Source organism: Hemiscyllium ocellatum, chromosome 10, assembly GCF_020745735.1.
Source record: "Hemiscyllium ocellatum isolate sHemOce1 chromosome 10, sHemOce1.pat.X.cur, whole genome shotgun sequence".
Classification (NCBI taxonomy): domain Eukaryota; kingdom Metazoa; phylum Chordata; class Chondrichthyes; order Orectolobiformes; family Hemiscylliidae; genus Hemiscyllium; species Hemiscyllium ocellatum.
In genome coordinates, this window is record NC_083410.1 from 58,170,797 (window position 1) to 58,191,764 (window position 20,968).

Genomic DNA, 20,968 nt, shown 5'->3' on the forward strand with positions numbered 1-20,968 from the left:
AGTTTATTTCTTTGAAATTGAGCAATAGTAGAGTCATCCATAGCAGCAGGCCACAAGATTTTACCCACTGGCCAAGCTTAAATTAAGATTATGGACTGTCAGCTGTTACCAGCATAAAAACTTATAACCTTACATGTCTCTAATCATAAGAGGAATGTTCTGTGAGCAGAAATGTGGGTATTTGATGTACTACTTGTAGAGTAGCAGAGGGCATTAGAATATTGAATATTACCAGAAAGAACAGTTAGTGTGAGTAGTATAGTTGCATTAGAGGTGAATTTAAATAATTGAAGGAGAAAAGAAAATAGAAAAATATGCTAACAAGGAAAAATGTACTGTTGAAAGAGAGTTGTATGGAGCAATATCTTGGACTAGTTGGGTGAACTGAATTGAATTTGGCCATTTAAAATATTTATTATCTTGTCAATGTACTTAAAGGCTGCAGGTTTTAGTTAAGTGCTTAGTTGTTCTTTGAAAGATACTTACTTGAAATATAACTGACTTTTAAGTAGCAAGTACTCTTGCGAGTAGGTGAAAGAGGCATTTAATAAAAAGAATTAAGGTATTTGCCTCGATGGCTTTTAAACATTACATGGTCCATATGTTGGTGCTGTTGCATGTAATTGTTGTTCTTGCTGTTTCCACAACTAGTCCTATATGTTTTCCTATGTCATTGAATTTGATTTGATGGCATTAGCAATACATCTAATGAATAATAACATAGTGGTTATGTTAGTGGACACCTGAATTTAAATTCCACCACAGTTGGACCTCTAACTTGGATGAAAGATGTAATCACTAATGGTGATAAAGAAATGATGGTGTTTTTAATTTTAATGGGGTTTTGTGAAGATATGTCAACCTTACTGATTCTGAAATTGACTAGCAAGTCTGCAGTTGTATCAACACCTTGACATAACCTGAGAAATGCCATAGTCTTGCATTCAGTGCACCAGGCTTCCAAGACAAGCAAATCTTTTTCCCCACAAATCTGGATTGTCTTAATTAGAAGTAGCCATCCCCGGCATTCACTCAACCACAAACTGTTTGGTACCAAAACTTAATGTTAGTCAGGTGGTGGATATAGACATTCAAAATACCATTGAAAGAGCTGGGTTCAAAAAGGTTAAAACACAGCAGCAAAGAAAGGGTTAGAGGAACTCTACGTTCTGCCAACATCTGTTGTGTAATATTTTGAGTCTGCTATGACTTCGATGTTAATTCACTTTATTTCTGCTTAGATGCTGTCAGACTTGTGTTTCTTAATCTGCAGTAATTTTGTCTTTTAACAGGCAGGGACATACATTTCAATGATTTCATGAGTGTACACATGGCACCACTGTTGCCTACCTCAAAATGAGGCATGCATAGAATGTTGTAAACCAACAATAGCTAACCTTGGTTTCATCAATCTACAAGTGCATGCCAGCATAAGAATCAGACATAGCTGAAAGTGAAGTGCCAATCTAGTGTAGCTGTAACACAATTGTGCATATTAGGGAGTGAAATAATTTTACAAATGAGATAAGAACAGAATCATACCACACCTTAACGTAAGGTGGGGGAAATGAAAGAAGGAACTTCAGGATCATCCCTGTTAGCAAATTCAGCACATGGATGGCATTTTTCAGCCAGAGTGCCGAACTGATTATCCATCTTTGCTCCCTGACATTCCTAACATTAAAGGCTAACTTTGAAATAATAAGTGAAATTGAGAAATGGCTGATTTAAAGACTTAATCCAGGATCCCATAGAGCTGAAGGTTTGTACTCCAGAACAAGCTAAACTGCTAGCCACACTGATTTAGTACCATACTGGCATCAATCTAACAAAGTGGAATGTTGTAATTGTTCCATCTATAAAAACCACAAGTGTAATCTGGCCAATTATACCCCCTCCTCCAGCCTACTCAAAGTGTTGGAAGGAATAGGTCGTGATTTGAAGATGCCGGTGTTCGACTGGGGTGCATAAAGTTAAAAATCACAACACCAGGTTATATTCCAACAAGTTTATTTGGAAGCACTAGCTTTCAGAGCACTGATCCTTCATCAGGTGGTTGTGAAGTATAAGATCATAAGACACAGAATTACAGTTAAAAATCACACAATACCAGGTTATAGTCCATTGAGATCAAACAGATCCACAGTCCTGATGAGGTGCTTATTGAACAATAACCTGCCCATCAGTGCTTGGTTTAGTTTTCAGTAGAACCACTCTGTTCAATACAGCTGTGATGTAAACATAGACCAAAGTTGAATTCCACTGATCAGGTGAGAGTGACTTCCCTTGACATCAAGGCAGCATTTGACTCTGAATCAAGGTGTGCTGGCAAATCTGAAGCCTGAAAGTCATGGGGAGTACCCTTCACTTGTAATCATACAAATCACCAAAACAAAATCACTTAGCTTTTATGTCCATGTCTTATGATCACTTCTTTATGGCATGATAAATGGAACTGAGTGAACGTTCCCACTTTAGTTTGTAATGACGGTCAATGTGTCAGATGAAGGTGTAGGGCAGAATCCTGAGGAACACTTGCAACAGTACACTGGAGTTTCTAATAACTTATAATTACAACACAAAATATATATCAGAATATATAAAATGTTCTGTAACGCATGCTAGTAGTTTCTTGGCATTTTTCATTTTAAATTATCCTTTCAAATTTTCTAAAACCTCTCCAGAAGTCCAAAGATGTGCAAGTTAGTGGATTGGCCATGCTAAATTGCCCTGTAGTATCCAGGGACACGCAGGTTAAATGGGGTTAGCTTTCATAGAATCTTATAGAATCCCTACAGTGCAGAAAGAGGTAATTCACCCCTTAGGTCCATACCAACCCTCTGAGGAGCGTCCCATCCAAGCCCCAACCTATCCTTGTAACCCCACCTAAATTGCATGTCCCTGGATTCTACAGGGCAATTTAGCATAGCGAATCCACCTAACATGCGAATCTTTGGACTTGAGAGGTTTTTGAAAGTTTAGAAGAATAGGGATGTGATGAAAAATGCTAGCATACAAAATAGAACATTTTCATATTTTTCCGGTTGTAATTTAGGTTGTTAGAAATCTTATACTGTTCCAGAGTCACAGGCATTACTCTTGACTGACATCCAAGTATGCATTTCAGAAGAGGACCCTGACATATATTTTAAAAACTTTTGACATTGACTTTTTTTTAAGTTGAGCACTGTAAGGGGATTGTTATCTTTAGCCATATTCATTGTTAATGGATATGAAAAGCTATAACAATTGTTTGCAAAAGGATATGAAAAAAATCAGAATTAGAGTTAAAAAAACACAATTAAGAAACAAAGTGCAGTAATATCTTTGAGGCAAAAGTGAGGGCTGCAGATGCTGGAAATCAGAGTCTACGTTAGAGTGGTGCTGGAAAAGCACAGCAGGTCAGGCAGCATCTGAGGGATAGGAAAATTGACATTTCAGGGAAAAGCCCTTCATCAGGACTGATGGCCGGGCTTTTGCCCGAAACATCGATTTTCCTACTCCTCGGATACTGTCTGACCTGCTGTGCTTTTCCAGCACCATTCTAATCTAGACAGTAATTTCTTTGAGTAGAGTACCTTTTCCTAAACATTGCATCGCAATACAAAATGCACAGGAAATGCTTTTTTAAAATCCGTGTTCTACAACTCATGATCACTAAATCTGAAAACAGAAAAAATAAAAACCATGTCGTGTACAAGTATTAGCATACAATATCTGCAATGACAGGGCTTCCCAAATTGTGGGCAATATCCCCCACATAAAAATGGGTTTTGGATTGCAATTTAGAGGCACAAAGGATCTTGAACTGATAGCAGAGGTGCCCCTGTAAATCAATTTTTGTCTATTGGTGGCCATAAAGACTCTTAGATTAGATTCCCTACAGTGTGGAAACAGGCCCTTCGGCCCAACAAGTCTACACTGACCCTCCGAAGAGTAACCCACCCTGACCCAATCCCCTACTAATACACCAATCACTATGGGCAATTTAGCACAGCCAATTCAGCTGACCTGCACATCTTTGGACTGTGGGGGGAAACCGGAGCACCCAGAGGAAAGCCATGCAGATACAGGGATAATGTGCAAATTCCATGCAGTCTTGTAGCACTGCCACAAAATAAAGCCTTTTAAAAAGCACGTGCTAGTTTTCATTTCTTGTAAGTTTTTTTCCTGCTCAACTTACTAGTGAATAGCTAACTAACAGAAACCCACATCCTGGATATTGAGATAGATGCAACAAATTTGCCATCTCTTCTTTGATCTGTGGCCGAAGCTCAAGCAAATCAGGGCAAATTTTAGGTGTGCACAGGCAGTTTTTAAAAATTAAATATATATACATGCTTGTTAAACATTAAATGAGTCATAACATTTTCACAGGATGGAAAACTTCCACAACAATATCACACTAATGTTTTCTGTTGTGTACTCTAAACCTATGGGGTGACGATGATAAAATCTGGTTGTGTGTGTAACCCACAGTTATTTATATCAAATGTCCTGTAGATATAGAAGTGGAATTTCAAGATTTTATGCAGCTAACAATTATTAAGTTATAAAGAGAATTATAAATAATTATGTAAGAGTCCAATTTACAGTGTGACTTGTACTATATATTACTTTAAGCTTTTCATGTTGAGCATTTGAAACAATAATGACTCTGGAAGTTTTTATGTAAAGTCCCTGATCCCCCTCAAAAGCTCTCATAGCCTCCAAAATCTTCACACAAAGTCTGTGTCATTAAAATAGGCTCACATCAGGAAAAAGTCTTAGAAGCTCTGCACGATGATGTGAAGGGAGTAATAGCCTATTGTGCAAAGGATGTCACCTGGAAAGGAAACTGAAATGGTGGTCAGTCTTCATTGCATTTGTTATAATTATAACCAACTGACTGAACAGTACATTTTTGAACCATTGATATGTGTACACTTTGAAAACATATCCAAGTTATGTTTATATTTTAGGTATTACACTTAAGCAGTTTGAGATATTTAAATTTGAAACATTGCTGCATTTAAAAGCATTTAAGGAATTATACTAAGTGATCTCATTAGTGCTGATGGCTTTAAAATTAACGCTGGTTTCTGAAGAACATCACTATGCCAATCTTCCAGCACCACTGTTCCAAATTAGCATTTCTACTTGGCACCATGCTCTATCAAGTATTGAGTAAGATGCAGCTTCTAAAATTCATTAAAAATTTCAACCACTGTCAAGAGCCAAATTGTATAATTGCTGCACTTTTGAACTGTAAATGGGTGTTTTGAAAAGCTTTAATAAAGTAACAATGCTTGCATCAATTTTATCCCAGACAGATGGATCTCTTAGAACATTTAATACAGAAATAGTCAACGAAGCCAATATTTTAAAATATAATATAAATATATTTTAATATCAATGAAAAGAAAATTAAAATGTGATTCTGTTTTTCCATACATTAAAGGTCCCAAACTGGCTTACACGTTGAAAGCCAAGGGTGATGGTAGAACATTGTTTTTGTACTTGGAAGTCTGTGGCCAGTGGTGTCCACAGGGATTGATGCTGGGATCCATGTTGTTTGTTTTGTACATTAACAATCTGGATGTGAACTTAGGAGGTTTAATTAGTAAGTCTGCAAATGACACAAAAAGAGGGAGTGCTGCTGATAGTGAGGAGAATGGTCTCAGGCTACTGTGTGAAATTGATCAGCTGGTAAATTAGGTAGAACAATGGCAGATGAAATTTAATCCCAATAAGTGTGAGGTGATGCATTTTGGAAACTTTAAGAAGGGAAGGATATACAAAATATGATAGGTATCTAGGAAGTACTGAGGAATAAAGGGACCTTGGTGTTAAAATCCATAAATCCCTGAAAGTACAGTCGACATGGTGGTGAAGAAGGCATATGGAATGTTTGCCTTCACAGCAAGCGTGAAGAATATAGGACCAAGAAAGCCTTGCTACAACTTTATAAAGCATTCCACAGATGAAATACAGTGTGCAGTTCTGGACACCACACTATCAGAAGAACATTGAAGACAGTACTGAGGAGATTCACCAGGATATTGCCTGGGGTGAAAAGTCTCATTTATAAGGAGAGACTGGATGGACTGGATTTGCTTTTCATGAAGCAGAGAATGTTGAGGAGGAATTTGACTGATATTTCCAAAATTATAAGAGTAGACAGTGAGAATCTAACCACAGATGGGCTTAAGTTTATGGTGAGGAGTAAGTGGCTTCGAGGAAATTTGAGAAAAAAAAATTTCCACCCAGAGAGTGGTAAAGGTATGAAACCTGAGAGGATGGAAGAGGCAGGTACGGTTACAAAACCTAAGAAGAATCTGGATGCATATTGAAAATGCCAGCAGCATAGTGGACTATGGACCAAGTGCAGGTAAATGGGATTAGTGTATTTTGATGTTTGTTGGATGGTATATTGTGGTGCTGGAAAGCACAGTAGGTCAAGCAACATCCAAGGAGCAGGAGAGTCAACATTTTGGGCATAAGCCCTTCATCGGGAATGAGTCAAAGAGTTATAGAGTTGTCCTGTACGGAAACAAACCTTTTGGTCCATCTACCAATATCCTTTATTAATTTAGTGTCATTTGCCAGCATTTTGTCCCTAATTTTTTTAACCCTTTCCTATTCATGTACTCAGCAAGATGCCTTTTAAATGTTGTAATTGTACTAGTCTCTACCACTTCCTTGGCAGTTCTTTCCATACCCGTACCACCCTGTGTGTGAAAAAGTTGCCGCTGAGGTCATAGAATCATAGAGAGGTACAGCACGGAAACAGACCCTTCGGTCCGACTCGCCCGTGCCCACCAGATTTCCCAACCCAATCTAGTCGCACCTGCCAGCAGCTGACCCATATCCCTCCAAACCCTTCCTGTTCACATACTCATCCAGATGTCTTTTAAATGTTGCAATTGTACTAGCCTCCACCATTTCCTCTGGCAGCTCATTCCATTCACATACCATCCTCTGCGTGAAAAAGTTGCCCCTTAGGTCTTTTTTATCTCTTCCCCATCTCACCCGAAACCAATGTCCTCTGGTTCTGGACTCCCCCACCTCAAGGAAGAAACTTTGTCTACTTATCCTATCCATGCCTCTCATGATTTTATAAACCTCTATGGTGACCCCTCAGCCTCCGACGCTCCAGCGAAAGCAGGCCCAGCCTATTCAACCTCTCCCTGTATCTCAAATGCTCCAACCCTAGCAACATCCTTGTAAATCTTTTCTGAACCCTTTCAAGTTTCACAACATCCTTCCCCATGAATATTTTCAGCTCCAAGAAAGTTTTTATTCAAACTAACTTGGAAGTTCACATGAAAACACTTTGGTTAGAGTGACTGGCTCCCTCGAACAAACGCGTGATGTACCTCCTAAGAGAAACTTTTCTCCCTTCTGAACAATAACCTTGAATCTTCTTTTCTGAAGACAAAACTAAACTGTGGTTCTTCAGTATTTTGTCAGCAATATAAACACTCAATCCATTAATGCCAGAAGGATTCTCCAAGGAATCTGACAGCAGTCACATGTCTTCTTGGAATTGATGCACTTTGGACACTGTTCAATTGACTTCTTAAACTGTTTAAAGAAATGACCTTCGCAGATCTGACCCACATCCTTCTGCCTCTATTTCGAAATCCAGAACTCAAATTATTGATATATAAAATACATCTTTTTGGAGCTTGGGTGGGGTAAAAGAATACAAAGATACTGCAGTCACCATTGTTGTTTCCATTTCATTCTTTGCTAGTCCATTGGGTTACTTGGATTTACTGCCTCTATCAAAAAAAAGCTTTCCTGTTTTAAGTACAATTTAGCTGACTACTTGTATGCAAGTACTTTCATAAACAGAAAACATATGCAAACGTGGGGCTTTCTTACACTTTCATTCTCAAAGTACATCACATTGACCATTTTGTATTTTATAGTGTCATCTGCTGGTCTTTTTCCCCATGCTGTAAATTGCAGATCTAAAAGTAATTAATGAAGTTATCCAAATCTATAAAAATAGATGCTAAAATGACTAAATTTTGAGCAAAGTAACAATGGTGGAGTTACATTTGACTATGGCTGATTAACAGATAGGTTATCGAAAGACTAAAGTAATTGAGAAATAATTCAAGCTCTATTATCTTCATCTGATTTGATACACATTGTTCAATTTACATGACCACAGTAGTTTTCAGGAATGCCCAAATGGCAAGCAGGCGTTAGAGGGTCACAGTTGAAATTGATCGCAAGGATCTGCAACCGGATACAGTTGGATTTGCATTCTGTAACAAAGCATTCATGCACTTTTTCCATGTATAAATTATGTTACCAGACTATATTCATACATTATTTTATCAAAGTTGGCTCCTAATAATTTTTACATAATTAACCTCTCCAATAGAAAACCACAAGGAACCTCTCCCCTTTTATAAGTTTTCCCTCTCACCTGAAACCTACGCCCTCTGCTTTTGGACTTATTACTGTCTCAGTATTCCAACGCAGAAGTGTGATTATGTCTCTATCATTTTCAATACTTTGGCAATAATCTTAATAAATTGTTATACCCATATCAATGCTAAATAGTCCCAGAATGAAATGAAATCCTATTGTGCCTTCCATCACCATAACGTGCTCAAACACCCTACAGTTACTTCAACACCCTTCAGGCTCTCTGCCTTTATTCCTGATGAAGGGCTTTTGCCCAAAACGTCAATTTTGCTGCTCCTCAGATGCTGCCTGAACTGCTGTGCTCGTCCAGCACCACTAATCCAAAATCTGATTTCCAGCATCTGCAGTCATTGTTTTTACCTAATTTTCAGAACAACTCAAAGACACAAAGTGGAGAAAACAATTTTGCAATTATAAGGTTCTTTCCATATGATATTTAAAATTATGATTCAGTATCTAAATCTACTGGAAGTATATGATTTTTTTTAACAAGCTTAGTTTGAATCTTTGTTTCCTATAACCATTTTTAAATTCCAAGGAAGACCTGTAACCACAAGTACTACTCCTTTATTTTGCATACTGTTAGTTATAAGTGGAGATTCAGTTGCAGTTGAGTCTTGTGAAAATCCTGTTCTTCAATACCATTGGGATTCTGAGCCAAATAATTTATGTTGAATGCTGCCAATGCCAACAACACTCCTTCAATGGAAAAGCACAATGGAGACAATTACATCGCATACATTACCAGATATATCATTGGCATCTAGATCCATATTTAACCTGTTTTTGTTATGTTTCATTGATAATTAATGTTTAACCTGGCACCAGGGAGCAAAAATGCACACAATATTATATGAAGAACATTTCAAATTGTGACTTTAAAACTCTCCAGGCCGTAGCAAGACTTTGCAATATTCATACCAGACAGTAATTTCAAGGATCTTGTTACATTCAAAATGGTGTCTGCGTGGATCCACTGAATTAACCTTCATCATCCTTCAAAGTAGTTCCCAATGAAATACTTCGACACATTTCATGTTGGCCAGTTTTCCAAACAAAAAGCTGAATACATCATTATTAAATCTTCCATTTGGTCATTTCACTGGTCTTTATATTAACAGTGCAATTTAATTAAATTTAAAAATTCTTAGGCTCTTGTAATCAAGTTTAAAATCCTGGATCCCAAGATATTTTTTGCTGAATTTGTTTTTCTTCATAACAAATAATTTCATCACCAAGCTCAAAATTAAGGTCTTTATCCAAGCTGAGGCCACATTCCATCCCTGTCTTCACAACTGGGACATCGTCCTTCAGATGTTTGAGAGAGGTGAGAAAACCTGAACGAAAGGCAACATTTTTTCATTACTATAAATTTGGTTTTATTCTGTTAATAACAAATACTTAACAAAACATTTAAAAACATATGCAACTAACTTGTCAGCTCTTTGAGCCTGCTCTGCCATTCAGTATGACCATGGCTGATCATCATGCTCAGTAATATAAAACAAAGAACGTGGATGCTAGAAATCTGAAGCAAAAACAGAAATTGTTGGAGAAATTCAGCAAGTCTGGTAGTGTCTGGAGAGAAAGCAGAGTCAATATTTTGAGTTTCTTCTGAAATGGTTTGCAAAGGGTCACGGGACTTGAAACGTTAACTCTGCTTTTTTTCTACAGATACTGTAAGACCTGCTGAGTTTCTCCAGTATTTTCTATTTTGTTTCAACCTACTCAGTATCTTGTTTCAGCGTTTGCCCCATACACCTTGATCCTTTTAGCCCTGAGAACAATATCTATCTCCTTCTTACAAACATTTAATATTTTGGTCTCAACTACTTTCTGTGGCAGAGGCCTCCACACGGCTTACCACACCCTGGGTAAAGAAGTTTCTCTTCACCAGAGTCCTAAATGGCTTACCTCATATCCTTAGACCATGATCCCTGGTTCTGGACTCTCCAGTCATCAGGAACATCCTTCTTGCATTTACCCTGCCAAAACCCTGTTAGAATTTTATATGAGATCACCCCACCCTCTTCATATGTTAGTCCTGCTATCCCAGGAATCAGACTGGTAAATTTTTGATGTACTCCTTCCATAGCTAGACTATTCTTCCTCAGATGAGGAGACTAAAACTGAACACAATACTCCAGATGTGCTCTCACCAAGGCCTTATTACAATTGTAATAATACATCCCTGCATTCTCTTGCTATAAAGACCAACATTACATTTCTCTTCTTCACCACCTGCTACAACCTGTAGGCTAACCTTAAGCAACTGGTGTACAAGGACATCCAGGTCATATTGCAACTTCCCCTTTTATAATCTATCATTATTCAGATACTTTTTTGCTACCAAAGTGGGTATCCTCACATTTATCTACATTTTCCTTCATCTGCCTTATATTTTCCCACTAACAGCTTGTCGAAATCACATTAAAACTTCTCTGCATTCCCCTCACCATTCACCCTCCCATGCAGCTTTGTATCACCTGCAAACTTAAAGATATTACATTTAATTCCCTCATCTAAATCATTAAACATACTGTGACTAGCTGGGATCTAAGCACTGATCCCTGTGGTATGCTACTCGTCACCAACTGCCACTCAGAAAATTACCTGTTTATTCCAACTCTTTGTTCTCTGTCTGCTGGCCAGTTCTCTATCCTTCCTGACGAAGAGCTTATGCTTGAAACATTAACTTTCTTGCTCCTCAGATGCTGCCTGATCAACTGTGCTTTTCCAGCACCACACATTTTGACTCTGATCTCCAACATCTGCAGTCCTCACTTTCTCCTAGTTCTCTATCCTTGGTAGTGCACAACGCCAAACTCATACTCTTTAATTTTACACGCGAAACCTTATCAAAAGCTTGGCACCATCTTCTTCCTAGCTTCCACTGCAGTACCTCTATGGCCACACATCATCCCTGGTCAACAAAGCAGTCAAACCTGCCCTATTCCTACCACCAGACTTCGTAAAAAGAGAGTTTCTTCTGATAATTTTTTAAAAATTTCACTATTTGTTTAAATAAATATTTACATTTTATAGATCATTCTCGAGTTGTAGTAAGTTACTGAATGATGTTCACAATGCTTTGCCTCTTGTTGGAATTATTGCAGGCATACTGGGACTAATTTGTTAAATAAGGGAATTTCATAGAAGGTATGTAAATACAATTGCACAACAACTTGATAAAGTCCCTTAAAAGACTCATAATAGGCAAAATACACATTAACCTGGTTTTTAAAGAAAGAAAATTGCTGTTTCTGAAAGAGCGTGGTTGAGTCTATAGTACAGGAGCACTTTTGTAGATTATATACACAGAACTGCACAAGAGGTAAACTTGCCATTCCACAAAATATTTCCATCACGGATGAGCTTAAACTTCATCTTTCTGTGCAACTGACCCTTCTGGACTCTGCACCCTGCAATAGGAACCTTTGTTTTACCTATTGTTACATGGAAGAGTGCCAACACAGACGCTTCTCCTGGAAGTAAAACAAAATTTAATTAAAGAATCATGAAAACTGCTCTTGTAAAATACATATCAAAACAGTTAAGAACTGGGCATACATCAGATCATATTTACAACACTTTGACAAAAAAGTGAGTTTAAAAGGCTGCATCTCACAAAGAACATGTATTCAATTTATAAGTAGCAAAACACAAAACATACCTATTATACTTTCTTCAAGATCTGGTGGCAACTTATCACTCAGTTCATCCTTGAGGTCATCAATGAGTTTATAGATAACCTTATGCAATTTGATTTTTATTCCTTTCTTGGTAGCCATCTGTTGTACTTCTTTGCTTGCATTTACATTAAAACCAAACACAAGACCTAAAAATTCAAGAAGAATGCTGTTTCTCTTCAAGGCATATTCCATGTACTGCTTGTAATTGCAGTCATACATGTCATTACTCCTTATCCTACACCAGAATCTTATCTCAACTGTATTCACAATATAAATTCAGGAAAACATTCACTGTAGGAGAGAGATGAAAAAGAACTTTGGGAAGGATAAGTTCACCCTCTGCCAGGAAATGAACATTTCTACATGTTTTTCACCTAATGTAGCTACATGATTAAATTACATTCATATTGCCTCAGTATTGCTTTCTAATTCCAAATAAGTTCATAAATGTCTGACAATATTTCCCGCAATAAGTTCCTTATAGGTTTTCAGTTATCAACATTTATTAAACTTCAGGGAGATTCTATCAATCCACCATGGATTTAGAAGGAATAGGTAGTGTCAAATAAAAATAATGTAATTCATACAATTCATTTATGAAAACAGCAGAGCCAAAATTGGTTGAACAATAACAATAGAAATATTGAGGTGCGTCAGTGCTTCAAATCCCTCTTCACTATGAATAATACGATGGCAGCTGTTGGCAGTATAAAATTTGCTGATGACATTAAACATTACAGTTAAGTGATAGGTACAAGATAAATGGTAGCTTTCAAAAGAATTTGAAACATTTTAATGGTCAGATTTGAAAAATACATATGAATTTTAATGTCAATAGGCATTAAGTACACATACTGAGATTGATAAGGTAACAGAAACTTGGGATGGTTTCTTATGTATTCTTGAAACATTTCATGACGTAAATCTGATGTTATATTCTGCATTTAATTGAACCTAGTATTGATTCCGCTAAGTATCTCTGGAATTATTAACTTGCATAGATAATGTAAAAAGCTTAACAACAGGAACCATCTTAGCATGGCACAAGCATTACTACAAGGTTGAAAACTGAATCAAGGGTTTGTTGGTGCTAGGGAATGAAACATATTTGCCAAAATCAGCTAGTTCAAGTTAAATTTAGCATTTTAATTCCCTCAGCCTAGCTTTCAATTGCAGCCTGAACTTCACAAAACATCTTTCATTTCACTATCCTACTGAATATGGCTTGCTGAATGTGAATTGTCCTTTGAATATCAACTTTTTCTAAGATTTATTTCAAATTTTCTCTTGATTAAAATTGTACTATTTGTCTATTATATGCCTAACCTTAACAGTAATATTCTGGGCTCATTTTATTTGTCATTTCACATCTTATTATCTCAGTAAAAGTTAACATATTGCCTTAATACTGTAAGGCCTAAAAACCTAGGATCATTTAGTCTTTCATCATGGCTTCAATTTTCACTTCACCACTCTAGATTAAAATTGAAATCAGGATCCAAAAATAAATATGATAGAGCAATAACCATGGAAGCTCTCCATTCTCTTGCCTGGCCAACTACAGTCAGGACATTTCAAGAATCCTGTTGGCAATCTGACTTTAAAAGAGTTACGTTTCTGTAAATGTTCTGGAACTTCGATTCAACTCAGCCAGGTTTAATTTGTCTTATGCTTTCCCAATGTATGCATAGGTGCAGGGTGTGAAATCAGAGGATTACCAATTTCTTTTCCCTTCACATCCTTTGGGTTGTAAGGTAAGGGCTGGGAAGCAAATCTCCAGCACAAATGCAAAGGCATGTTGTAAAAAAAACGTAATTAAAAGCAGAATTGAACCCTTACCTGAAAAAATCTCTGCTGAAACAATATCATTTTCACTGATATCTCCAACACCAAAGTGAATTACTTTGAGTTTACACTGTTCATCAGCGTCATAACTATCAAGGATGTTTAGAATGGCCTCTACAGAACCATCAACATCACCTACAGGGAAATAAAATAGACTTTTCAAATATTCACACCACCTCAGTTTAGGTTTCTGAACTGGTACCTATAACCAAGACAGAACAACATACCAACACTGGATAAAGAGATAAAGCAACAAGGAAATAAATATATTCATCACCAAAACAAGAATGCAAGCAATAAATCCAACTGGCAACAGCTTCATCCAAAATCAGATGGATTGAGAATGTCTGACAGCAACCTAATAGCCCAGCAGAAAACCAAACTGCCCATCTCTTAAGCCTATGAAGAAAGATAACAACAATATACAGTATGTAGAATCAAGAATCTAATATGGCTGTACTGCACCAATTAAGCACCTCATTATCTTCAAGTTTATTCAATGAGAGTTAGGTTATATACATGAAGAAAGCTACACAAGTGCAATCCTCATCTAGCTAGGAACACGGTACGGCTGCAATAACTGGATTTGGTTTTGGAGAAAAAAAATTGAAATCTTTGAAGTTCCAAATTTTAGAAGAATACAAAGATGCTGGCCAAGTACATAAGTAGAAACCAGGCTGCTCTTGAATAGAATAATCACATTCACAATCAAGCATTATCCTCACATAACAGACACTAAGGCAAAGTGTTAGAGGGCTTTCATACTTTAATGAGAAAATCTTATTGCAGACCCACTGCACTGAGAATTGATGCATAGGATGGAACAATCACAGGTCCACGAGTAGCAGGTTGGAGGTGTGGTATTAGTGGTGGAAGGGGGCACGACTCAGGACAACACATGCACATATACATTTACCTTTTATTATTATTGGAAGTGAAAGCTCATCAGTCTCAGTCCTTTCTTTAGGCCTTGTTGCCATTAGGTGTTTATTGGCCTTGTACATAGCCGATTTTCTCCGTCTCCAGCTCATGCTAGTAAAGCTCTCCCGTTCCTTCTTGTACATTTCCTGGTGTTCCTTCTGTTTTGCTTCAATCACCTCAAGGTCTTGTTTAAGTTTTTCTTGTGTCTCAACGTACTTCCTCCAATCTAACACCTCTCTGGCCCTTTGCTAAACAACCAAGAATGCCACTTAGAAAACTGAAGAATTCATGTTTTCGAGCAAATCACTGCCCATGAGACATGCATAGGATAATAATAAACCTATTCTGAGGAGTCTTAATTGATCGTGAGAAACATTTTACAAGAACTAAGATGTATTCCTCTCAAAAATTTTGTCTTTCCACACATTCTAAATAGCAGTAGATGCTCCCATGGAATCACTAGAAATATGTTCAATTACCAGATTAATCTCAGAGTTCTAACCCATTTAAACAGTTTGTAATATAGATTTCATATTAGCAATTTCTTTTGTAAAGCCTCATAAAAGATATACATCATTCACTTTGAACCAAAGCGGCAAGAGACTTGATATTTTGCTGTCATCACTGACAATAGATTATAAAGAGTTGTAATACTAACAATCATTTATAGAATAAAACATTTGGCTTCCATACCTCTGATTCCACTTCAAGAATTTCATCTCCAGCAGATGGAAGTTCCTTCCAACCAACTATCTCCACTGGGGTACTTGGTCCAGCAACTTTCATTGGTTTGTTATTCTCATCAAACATTAACCGTACTTTAGCCCAACTCTTCCCTGCCACTAGGATACAACCTTTCGTTAACGTTCCACGTTGGATAATAGCTGTGGTGACTGGTCTATCAAAACAAAAAGGGACTTGACAAATTTAATACATTTATGGTGGTGATATGAAAGAAAGATCCTCATTTATGCAGAAGATCAATCATGTCAATCCCAGGACATCACTGCAAGAGTTCCTCAGGTGGTGAAAGAGTTTTTGAAAATAATACATTAAGTCCATCACCTGAAGTATTGCTGCCTGCAGATAATTTTTCTGGATGTGAGTTAACAATGGAACCAGCTGCCTCCCTGCAAATGAGAGGTAGCCAATTAATGCCTATTGACTAGCTACTTGGAGTGAGATTGAAGATACTGCCAGGATCTTACTGGTAGTAGTTGGGCCCAACGTCTTAGGTGAACCTTGATAGGACCATGGAAGAAGCCTCCATGCAGTTATGTAGGATCAGAAAGGCCTCTTCTATTTATCCTTCTGGAGAGGTTTCTGGAGCGACTCCAGCCACAGATCCACAAATGCAGCTGCAGGCCACATTGTAGAAAGGGCTCCCTCCACAATAATAGCTTAGCAGGTGTAGCCGAAAGTAATTTAATCATTTTACATCTTCAGTTGAAGTGTCAGAAATATGGATGACAGAGATGATTTTGGCCATTATAAGAAGAGAAATTACTTCTAAAGTTCCAAAGATTTGCAATTGATGGAGTTAAGATTTTTAAAAAAATAAATATCCCATCTACAACTTAGAAAGGAATCTATTCCAAATTTCCGTTATTGTCATTCAAAAAAATGTGAGCTGTTCAGAAGTTAAAGAATACAGTTTGACATAATTCTTCCTCCACTCTCTGTGTTGCTGTTTCGTGATGTGCCTGGACTCCACTCAGCACCAACTCATGAGGTTGGGCACTTTCAATGTAGAGACTAGTAGAAATGAATTTATAGCCATTACAACATGTTTACTGGCTTAGGTTTAAATTATTTAAGCAATAAATAATGAAACAATAGTTTGCTCGATTTGACAGTTCATTGCAAATACATGGTAAGTGCATTATTATAGCAAATTTCAGAAAACTAAATATATACACATCAATCGTTAATACAGCACTGAAAAATTAAGAATCAAACATTTTCTTTACTGGTTTATTACAACATATTAGTGCTACAATAGTCAACTATAATTTATAATTTTATTAGGAAATACATTATCAATTTTCAGAGACAGGTCATGTATCATCAATAACTTACCCTTTTCCTTTATCATTCCGACATTCAATAACAACACCCTCAACAGGTCCTGTACAATCAGCTTTCAACTCCAACATTTCCGACAGAGCAACAGCAGCCTCAGCTAAAGCCATCAAATTGTCTCCCTAATAAACATTTACAGCATATTAAAACATTTAATTACAGTTTAAAAAATGTATACAGTTCAAGAGATCAACAATCTGTGATTAAATAAGAATGGGATAGGTTAGGATAGTTCCATCTCAGTTGGATAATGGAGAGATTTTCAACACAGGTTGTTGAAGTTTAACTGTTAAAGGTTACAAACAGGGGTGAAAAGGAATTGTTTATAACACTTGCCTTTCCAAAGAATATAATTTGTGACTTTGCCCAGAATGTTTCAGTACTATAGAAACCTAGTTGGTGCATTGTAAAGTGAAATTGGGGGTAAGAGGAATGAACTTTAGAAGCAATGACATGTTTATGGACACTGGAACAGACAGGAAGATTGGAACTGGGGCAAAAGTTTGTGGGTACAGAGGGGACATGATCAATATATTTTTGAAGAATGATGACAGATTTGTGGTTGGGGGGGGTGAGGTATGAGTAAGTACCTGAGGAGAGTGAACCATTAAATTCGCTTCTGGGTGCCATGTTAGCTGAAATTATAATGTGGTCAACAGTTTGGTTGGGTTAGGGTCAGGGAAGCTGAAATTGGATGGACGACAAAAGGTTTGTGATGGTATTTCGGGAGATGAATAGAATCTAGACAGAATTGGGTTCACATCTAAAGGAGCAATGAACATTTTGGCAAAGTTTGTCCTGATGCAGTAGTGGAAGTGAAGGCAATGATAGCTCAGCTAAATACATTGTTTAAGTCCTTGTACGCAACAATCCATGAACTCCTTGTACATACTTTGAGGTGAGGGGATTTAAGAAGATTGTTGCTGAGAAGAGAAGGCAGGGATTCTGTTTGCATTTCTGACTGATCTTTTTAAAGTGTTCATTTTTCATGTTGGGACATCATCTGATAATGATTTTAAATGAAAAATACATGGTTAAAATTGTTATTGTAACAATTGGCATCTCTGGAATTGAGGGAAAGAAGATGAAGAATATAATTGGGAGTAATTGCTATGAGAAAATCATAATTCTAATGAGGATGAGGTCATTGAAGGTGGTGAAAAGCAAGTAACTTCAGAAATATTATGAAAAATTGTAGTGCAAAGACTAGACAGTTGGGATTACATGTTCTGTATACTAATAAACACAGGTTGGGGGCGGCATGTGGCTCAGTGGTTAGTACAGCTACCTCACAGCACCAGGGACCTGTGTTCCATTCCACACTTGGGTGACTGTCTGTAATTTGCACATTCTCCCAGTGTCTGCATGGGTTTCCCCAGGGTGCTCTGGTTTCCTCCCACAGCCCAAACATGTGCAGGTTTGGTGGATTACCCACAATGTCCCGGGCTGTGTAGGTAAAATGGATTAACAATGGGAAATGCAGGATTATAGGATAGGGGTTGGGTCTGGGTAGAATGCTCTTTGGAGGGTTGGTATGGACTCAAAGGGCTGAATGGCCTGCTTCCACACTGTAGAGATTTTGTGTTCTAAATCCAAAATGCATCCAGTTTACCTTTCAAAGGAACATAGACAATATTATATTCTTAAAAGGAAATGAACTATTTCTGCCAGAATTACATGCTCTTCTGTTTACTAGAGATTGTTTCAAAGAATGAATGTTACATTGTTTGAGTAACTGGAAAATAATTATAATTTATCCCCTTACTCCAAATACCTTTACTAGCTTTGGCCTAATTTAAAAATGCTACTGAGCAACATTCAAAATGGAAACAGCCAGAATTTTCAAAAATGTTGTTATGCTATTTTTTCCACGTCTGTTTCCGTGTGTTCATAAACAGCTGGTTTCATAGTATGATTTGGAGACGCCGGTGTTGGACTGGGGTGTACAAAGTTAAAAATCACACAACACCAGGTTATAGTCCAACAGGTTTAATTGGAAGCACTAGCTTTTGGAATGTTGCTCCTTCATCAGGAAGTTGTGGAGTATAAGATCATTAGACACAGAATTTATAGCAAAAGTTTAAATGTAACTTTTAAAAAAGCTTTGCGATTTATGTGTTAAAGAACTGAAACCAACATGGTCATTCTAAAAGATGAGAGACTTAACAAACAATCCAGGACTTTTTCGAAGTATAATTTCAGTTACATCACACTATAAACTTTTGCTATAAATTCTATGTCTTACGATCTTATACTTCACAACCACCTGATGAAGGAGCAGCACTCCGAAAGCTAGCGTTCCCAAAAAAACCTGTTGGACCTTAAACTGGTGTTGTGTGATTTTTAACTCTGGTTTCATAGTAACAACTTGAACAAAGACTTTGTTGTGAATCATCACTTTTGTCCTTTTTGATGGTTCCGCACTAAAGAAATCCAACATGGGAATGTAACCACTTTGAACAAGTGGTTGAAAAACTGGGCAGAATAATGGCAGATAGAATTTAATCCCAATAAGTGTGATGTGATGCATTTTGGATGTTCAGTAAGGAAAAGTCAAAAACGACATGACACCCCGTCATAATTCAACAGGTTTATTTGAAAGCACAAGCTTTCGGAGCCTCACTCTTTCTTCAGGTGTTAGTGAAGAGGATATATCAGACACAGAATTCATAAGTTAAAGATCAAACGGTCATACAACTGATGCAAATATAACATACTAACCTAGATGAATGTTAAATCTTTAATAGGTTAGAATGGAGATGCAGGTTCCTATTGATATATAAATCCCAGAATTTCTTTCAAGTCACTGTCCTGAGATAACTTAAAGCTTTATCAGCATAAAAGAGATGACATCTAGGTCAGACAATGCATTTTAGGTGTAAGGCCTTATTGAGAGTCGGCTGTGTCCTAACCTGAAGTCAGACTGGTTTTATTTCCAAAGTAGGAATTCATAAAATGCCACATTGACTGCCTGGCTACAAATTGTTTGCTTTTTGAACAAAATAGAATGTATCTGCAAATTATACTTCAAATATGCATCTTTTATAGATTTGTATTTATGTAAGTGAGTGTGTGTGTGTGTGTGTGTGAGAGAGATAGTGAGAATGAATGAGCGAGATACTGTGTGTGCGTGCTTGAGAGAGTGTGTATGTGAGGTACTAAATTATAGAACATACAACGTTACAGCGCAGTACAGGCCCTTCGACCCTCGATGTTGCGCCGGCCTGCAAAATTAATCTGATGCCCATCTAACCTACACCGTTCCATTATTATCCATATGTCCAATGCCCGTTTAAATGCCCTAAACATTGCCGAGTCTACTACTGTTGCAGACAGGCTGATCCATGCTCCTACTACAATCTGAGTAAAGGAACTACCCTAATATCTGTACTAAATCTATCACCCCTCAATTTAAAGCTATGTCCCCTTGTGTTAGTCTTCACCATCCAAGGAAAAAGACTCTCCTATCCACCCTATCTAATCCTCTGATTATCTTATATGCCATAATTACGCCACCTCCCAACCTTCTTCTCTCCAACAAAAACTGCCTCAGTTCCCTCAGTCTTTCCTTGTAAGACCTTCCTTCCATACCAGGCATCATCCTAGTAAATCTCCCCTGAAGCCTTTCCAAAGCTTCCACATCCTTCCGATAATGCAGTGACTAGAACTGCACGCAATACTCCAGGTGCGGCCTTACCAGTGTCTTGTGCAGCTGAAGAATTACCTCGTGACTCCGAAGGTCAATGCCCCTACCAATAAACACCAACACACCATATGCCTTGTTAATAACCCTACCAACCAGGGTGGCAACTTTCAGGTATTTATGCACTAGGACACTGATATCCCTCTGATCATCTGCACTGCCAAGAATTTTACCATTAGCCCAGTACTCTGCATGCCTGTTACTTCTTCCGAAGTGAACAAGCTCACACATTTCCACATTAAACTCTATTTGCCACTTCTCAGCCCACCTCTGCATCTTATCTATGTCCCTCTATAAC

General features: G+C 37.5%; 1 protein-coding gene across 2 annotated transcripts in view; it reads right to left on the minus strand.

Annotated features, from left to right (window-relative positions):
- Positions 1-5,418: 5,418 nt before the first annotated feature.
- The window catches only part of mtif2 (mitochondrial translational initiation factor 2), a 55,828-nt gene continuing 40,278 nt past the window's right edge, over positions 5,419-20,968 (minus strand). For both annotated transcript variants that reach the window (XM_060831515.1, XM_060831516.1), the window contains 7 exons: positions 16,965-17,089; positions 15,579-15,783; positions 14,881-15,133; positions 13,959-14,099; positions 12,101-12,265; positions 11,772-11,912; positions 5,419-9,764 (listed from right to left, as the gene is read on the minus strand). In XM_060831515.1, the coding sequence (XP_060687498.1) occupies positions 9,595-9,764; positions 11,772-11,912; positions 12,101-12,265; positions 13,959-14,099; positions 14,881-15,133; positions 15,579-15,783; positions 16,965-17,089 (1,200 nt within the window). In that variant the 3' untranslated portion in view covers positions 5,419-9,594. The remainder of the gene's footprint in view (positions 9,765-11,771; positions 11,913-12,100; positions 12,266-13,958; positions 14,100-14,880; positions 15,134-15,578; positions 15,784-16,964; positions 17,090-20,968) is intronic.